General features: G+C 35.7%; 1 protein-coding gene across 1 annotated transcript; it reads left to right on the top strand.

Moving 5' to 3' along the window:
* The first annotated feature begins 3,121 nt into the window (after nt 1–3,121).
* On the top strand, nt 3,122–6,349 carry LOC113357260 (cytokinin dehydrogenase 5-like). Its single transcript, XM_026600616.1, has 5 exons — nt 3,122–3,985; nt 4,083–4,210; nt 4,395–4,673; nt 5,150–5,412; nt 5,610–6,349. Exons 1-5 carry the CDS (start codon nt 3,328–3,330, stop codon nt 5,941–5,943), a joined length of 1,662 nt encoding a protein of 553 aa, XP_026456401.1. The 5' UTR covers nt 3,122–3,327; the 3' UTR covers nt 5,944–6,349.
* The last annotated feature ends 208 nt before the right edge of the window (nt 6,350–6,557 follow it).

The following is a 6,557-nucleotide window of genomic DNA, read 5'->3' as shown; positions in this document are numbered from 1 at the left end:
TTCCATTTGTTACTATTGTATCTGCCACTTGATCTTATTTTGATTACACTTGCACATAACTAAATACTCTTTTTAGAAGCATTTCTTTAGTTCTCGATAACATGTTCATTAGCCGATGGTGCATATGCATTGAGAAAGTAACTTTCCAAGCCACCTTGCAAACAAGAAATTCCGAATACAATTTTCATATTCATAAAAATAAAAATTGTGAATTACATGGGTGTAAGCACCTCTGGTCTCTCTGCAGTATAACTATAGAGTATATAATTGACAATTGTCGTATTTGGTGAGCTACGGAGATTACCTCCTTTGGCCCATAATTTAATAGAAAATCACAGTGTATAAGCGCTGCACTCCTGAGAAAATAAGTGTATAAATGATGTACCGTGATACTTCTCAGTGTATAATCGCCACCGGCCACACTCAAGAAAAAATCACTGTATAAATGTTGTTATGTGTTATTTCTCAAATATATTGGAGGAGCCAAAACAAATAGTTTAGACAATCTGACTGAGGTTGCACTCTTAATTACTAATTTTGTCGGATTTGGCATTTCGTTTTTTGCTATTTGGGTAGCTGGTGTTAGGCGTTGTGGATTTGTAATCGCACTACGGATCTTTCAGTTGCACTAGATGAATTCCAAAGTTTTACTTTGCATTGAGTGCTAGACTTCAATAACTTGTGTGGTTACCAGTAAGACTGATTTAACTTGTGTACCAAATCTTGACTGTTTAATATTGCCATTTCATTTGTATTGCAGGAACAAAAAGCTTTGGCAGAAGTTGTTTAATATTCAATCATCTACTGATTTTGTCTTGTTTCGATTTGCAGTCGTTAATCATTGTCTTTTTTCTTCTAGGTATAGTACCGTGGTTAGCCGATATAGTACTGGTAGTGTACAGTTTTGGGACGGTGAACAAAAAATTCCTTTCCAGACACATTCTTTGCCACAAGGGTAATGTCAATGCTTTGGCATCTTCTCCTATTCATAATAAAGTATTTTTTTTGTTGGTTCCGATGGTCAGGTAATGATTAGCAATCAGTGATTAGTTTCAAACTAGCTGTAAATTTGCATGAAGGTGTAACACATAGGTTGTTACTGAGGGTAGTTAAATATGCTGATATATTCTTAATTTTTTTTAGTATTTTATGCAACTGGAAATCGAAAATGGGATCAAGGGTGTGTTGCCCCTTGTAGACCATGGTAATTTAATTTGCGGCACCACTGTTGATAGCTAACTAGCATGCTGATTGCAAGATTCCAACATATTGTCATCATTTTCTAGTGCAGACAGAATATGCTCTTGTTTTGAGTACATATCTGTTACACCAATTTTATAAATACATATTATGCGCCCCAATTAAACACAGATTCTTTACATTGCGAATACACTACTCGTGAAGCCCATGAAGCCACTAGCACTACAGTGGAATCTCTCAAGCTACTTTGCAGAGTAGTCAATAAACTATACATATATGTTGTACTAACAATTATGCCTCATTCAATTCCCTGGTTTTTGAGTGGTGCCTCATAATGATGAGGTCGCTGCTGACTGTGTTGGTGAGACTCGAAGAGGACAGGTTGAATTGGATCTGACATTTTCGACATTTCTTATGATGAGGCTGTTGGTGCTTTGGGAGGATAAGGTTCAACGGAAGTGGAGCAGTAGGGAGTGTTTCGGCTATAGTAGTGGCTCGTTGGGTGGTAGGGAAAGCTGGAAGGGTGGTAGGGAAAGCTGGAAACTCGTGGTACTAAGCATAATCCACTAAGGTTTGTTTTATGTTATGGGAGGCATGTCCAGATTTACTGCCTACTGTGAGGATTCTTGAAAAAAGAGGATTCCAGTAACTAATGTCAATGGTAAATTTTGTAACTTGGAGGAGGAAAGTGCGAATCTAGTTGTCCAAAAGTTTATGTTATTTCTTTTTCTTTTTATGTTTTTGTTTTACGTCTTGGTCTTGTTAAATAATCATTTTCTTATTTATTTGACACACTCGACGTCAGGGGCTAAATATATCTTTTCCATGTTTTAAACAAATATGGACCCTAAGCTAAAATTATTCTTTGGTTGGACCCAGCTATAACTAATATTTTGGGCCTAGGACCAAACAACAAAGTTTCTTTTAATTAAGAGCCTCATATTATGGGTTATTCATGAATCGGACCTTAACCTAATTTTCCCGGGTCAAAACACTTTGTTCATCGATCCCGTACCATAAAATAAAATAACCATCGGACGTTTTTCATGAAATCGCCATGTAGCACCTCAAGTTGGGCAAGTATTTTTTTTTTCTTTGTTTTTAGGCTTATTAGTTGGGCAAGTTACCGATTAATGAAACCAAATTGGTTTGGTCTAATCCCCTTTAATTTTTCTCTTTTTTGGCGTCTGTCAGCAAATGACTGACTCTGTGATCCGCTGATGAAATAGGACTAATCGCCAGCATCATCCCCCATGTCATATCTGATTTCTTTCTTAAAAACACTAAATTTAAAAATTCGGGAGAAAATTTCAGATTTAGAAAACAGAAACGGAATCTTTGTAGATAGGTTGGGATCTTTGTTCAGAATCATCAGCAGCCAGCCAGCCCTTAACATACCAGTAGCTAGGCTCTTTCTTCTTCCATACAATATATACGCACCCACGTGAAGACCCTTTTGCTCACGTCCCCACACAGATATTCCGTATCAATTGTGGACCCTGCATTGTCCTATTTATGTGTGGCCCACTTGTTTTTTTTCCTTCACACGTGTCATCTCTTCTTCACACGTGACCCACTCCTCCTTTTAACCCCCCTTTTATAATTTTTCTCACAAACCTGTATCTAAATTCCTAGACACGACATAACATTACCCACTGAGAACAAAAAAAAAAAGTAAGAAGCAGGATTTAGTTCTGGATAAATCATATTGCATGTCCTCGTGCTGTTCATTTTACCTGCTAAAGAATATAGTATTCAGGATATAAAAAAAGAAAACAAATCTGTTCATGTTGTGCAGAAAATCTTATAAAGCAGATACAGTGATAATAGCTTACGTTAGCACTACGACTTCCAATAACCAACCAAAGTTTTTTTCTATATATTTCTCTGCTCAGATACAGGATTTATTGTTCCCTCTTAGAGTGCGTAGTTTTACTATCCTTCACACTCACCAATTATCATACTAGAATCCTTTATAAATACCCCCTTCACAAAAACATGTAACCGCAAAACACGGTTGCAAGACCCAAAAAGAAAAACTCTTTTCTTGTCTCCTTCATTCCACCATTCTTAAGTTTCTTTCTTTCTTTCCTCTGTTCATATATTTTCTTTCCAATTATATAACAAATGGCAACAAAACTGCTGCTAACATTTGTGGTCTGTAGATTAATATCAACCGTAGGATTAGCAATAGACAATTATGGTGCTGGTCATCCAGTTCGTAGAATTGATCAAGGTGTTTTTAATGGTGAGTTAAGTTATGATACCAGTGATATTGAGAAAGTTTCAGTTGATTTTGGATTATTGAATGAAGCTAAACCATTAGGTGTTTTGCATCCGGGTTCAACTAATGATATTGCGAGTCTACTTAAAACAGCTAACATTAATGGTTTTAGTGTATCGGCTCGTGGTCATGGACATTCAATTAACGGTCAAGCTCATGCTACTAATGGTGTCGTGATTGAAATGAGTGGTTCTAAAGGTAATCAGTTTCGGTCAAATTTGGGTTCATTACCTGCTCTTGGTTATGAAAATACATTTTTACTCGGTGGAAGAAACAGTAAAAGTAATGATTCTAAGAGGATACCTTATGTGGATGTTTGGGGTGGAGAATTATGGATTGATGTATTGAAATGGACTTTAGGGTTTGGACTATCACCGAAATCATGGACTGACTATTTGTATTTAAGTGTTGGTGGAACTCTTTCTAATGCTGGGATTAGTGGTCAAGCTTTTAATCATGGTCCACAGATTAGTAATGTCTTTGAACTCGACGTTGTCACAGGTAACTAGAGTTAAATTTTCTTTCTTTTCTTTTTTTCGTACTTCCATTTAATAGTTATCAAAATTTGATGAGAACATGGGTTTTTGGCGATGTTTAGGTAAAGGAGAGTTGGTGACATGTTCAAAGAAGAAAAACTCAGAGCTTTTTAATGGAGTTCTTGGTGGTTTAGGACAATTTGGGATTATAACTAGGGCAAGAATTGCTTTAGAACCAGCTCCACAAAGGGTAATTATTACCAACACTTACATTTTATGTTGATTAATTTACACTCCATAAAACTAAAAAGTGGTTAAGAATATGTATCTGACCTAAAAAGTTAATTGGGTTCCATCCGTTAAACCTTTTAAGTAACTACAAATCTCTTTCTCTAACATATTGTGTTTCATTCTCTTTTTTAATAACTAAACAGGTGAGGTGGATAAGAGTTTTGTATTCAAATTTCTCAACCTTCACAAATGACCAAGAATATTTAATATCTCTGCATGGTAAACCCTCGAGTGAAAAATTCGATTATGTTGAGGGTTTTGTTATTGTTGATGAAGGTCTCATTAACAATTGGAGATCTTCATTTTTCTCACCAAAGAATCCTGTTAAAATCAGCTCAATCAATGGTAGTGATGGTGGTGTCCTATATTGCTTGGAGATCACCAGAAATTATGATGATTCTACTGCTAATTCCATTGATCAGGTATATATGCGTACTCTGCTTCAAGGAAAAAAAAAGTTCTAGTTTAATGTAAATTATTTTCCACATCTTTGTTCATTTTTCATGCACCAATTATAGGATATTAGGTTCAGGTTGCATACACATTAATATTCAGTCTTAGCAAGTATGTTTAGTCTTAGTAAGTACATATTATATTCAAATAAACGACACCTAAATGATAAAAATAGAAGATCCAACGTGATCTATGTTCTCAAATTTATATTAATCAATACTCAAACAAAGCATTAAGTTTCTTCATTTCATTTAGTTAGACGATTAAATTAATCAAAAGATTTAAAACAAACTAAATCTAAGGGCCAACCACCATCTCAATAATGTTGCTTGAATAATGGGATTATTTTTTAGGTCTATTTTAATCTATATATCAGCAGTCTTTATGTCATAATTAATTTAAAGAAGAAATGTTGTTTCATTTCATACTTGATATAATGTTGCAGGAAATAGAAGCTTTGTTAGAAAAGTTGGATTTCATACCGTCATCAGTATTCACAACTGATCTTCCTTACGTGGATTTCTTAGACCGAGTTCACAAGGCCGAGTTAAAGCTCCGATCCAAAGGCTTATGGGAAGTACCTCATCCATGGCTTAACCTTTTAGTCCCCAAATCAAGAATCGCTGACTTCGACAAAGGTGTCTTTAAGGGTATCCTGGGGAATAAAACTAGTGGGCCCATTCTCATCTATCCCATGAACAAAAACAAGTAAGTACAAATTCTTCAGTTCAATTTTAACGATCCATGCATCATGCATGCAAATATTCATCCAACGGCTTATAATTGTCTAATATATCCCACTAAATTACCATTGGTGGTCCTTGGCCGAGAAAGTGGGCTTGTTTGTAGCATATCACTAATACATCAAAATTGTTGTTTAATCCTGTTGTTATTATTTGGTGTAGGTGGGATGATCAGAGTTCAGTTGTTACACCAAATGAAGATATATTTTACTTAGTAGGATTGCTAAGATCTGCGTTGGATTCAGGAGAAGAAACACAAAAGCTAGATTACTTGAAAGATCAGAACCGTCAGATCTTGAAATTCTGTGATGAATCAGGAATTAGAGTGAAGAGATATTTACCGGGTTATAAAACACAGGACGAGTGGAAAGCGCATTTTGGCGATAGATGGGGCCAGTTTCTAAAGAGGAAAAATGAGTTTGATCCTATGCGTATTTTAGCAACAGGCCAACATATATTTAAGCCTTCATTCGACTCTGTTTCTTCCTTTAGGTGACAGCATCAGTCCAGTGGATTGGGCCCACTATTGAAAAAACTCTACCAGCTTTGTACAGTGAAAATATATTATTTGTGGGAACATAGTTGGAAATTGAGCAATTTGGGACAGTAGCTGGAGTCATGGAAGAAATCAGTGGTGGAGAAGGAGGTGCAAGTGGGACCGGTGGTTAATAGTTACGATGGAGCGTGAAGTGTGAACAGCATATTATCTTTACACCCTTGATCCCCGACCAGTCGAACATTCCTTTTTGTCCATAACGGTTAAGGGCTATCATCTAAGCTAATTTTAGTTCCAAGTTCCATCCTTCCAGGATATGGCTTCTGCGAATCTTTTCATGTTCGGATTAAATCCTTAATCATGTAATTATTTAATTTTATTTTTTATTCGGTCAATAAAAATTCATTTAAAGGGAAAAATACGTACAAAGCTTGGACCATGACCATCTAGCAAGCCAAAGCGGTCATCTAAATTAGCACAACTAATTTGACTGATTTGAAATGGTAATAAAATTTAGGGAAAATAATAGATTGGTACTTTTTTAGGTGGTCCCATGTCTGTTTAGTCTTTTTGAGAAAAAGCTTTTACTGTTTGGTCCATAATTATTTAAAAAT

The sequence above is a fragment of the Papaver somniferum genome, chromosome 3, assembly GCF_003573695.1.
Source record: "Papaver somniferum cultivar HN1 chromosome 3, ASM357369v1, whole genome shotgun sequence".
Lineage (NCBI taxonomy): Eukaryota > Viridiplantae > Streptophyta > Magnoliopsida > Ranunculales > Papaveraceae > Papaver > Papaver somniferum.
Note: the sequence above shows the minus strand (reverse complement) of the source record. Positions and strands in the feature narration are given on the sequence as shown.

What these genes read in the sequence shown, in the direction of transcription:
- LOC113357260 (XM_026600616.1), top strand. Translation starts at nt 3,328, where the DNA reads ATGGCAACAAAACTGCTGCTAACATTTGTGGTCTGTAGATTAATATCA. An exon ending in TAGAACCAGCTCCACAAAGG is followed by an intron (nt 4,211 to 4,394) that starts GTAATTATTACC and finishes ATAACTAAACAG; the next exon opens with GTGAGGTGGATAAGAGTTTT. An exon ending in TATCCCATGAACAAAAACAA is followed by an intron (nt 5,413 to 5,609) that starts GTAAGTACAAAT and finishes TATTTGGTGTAG; the next exon opens with GTGGGATGATCAGAGTTCAG.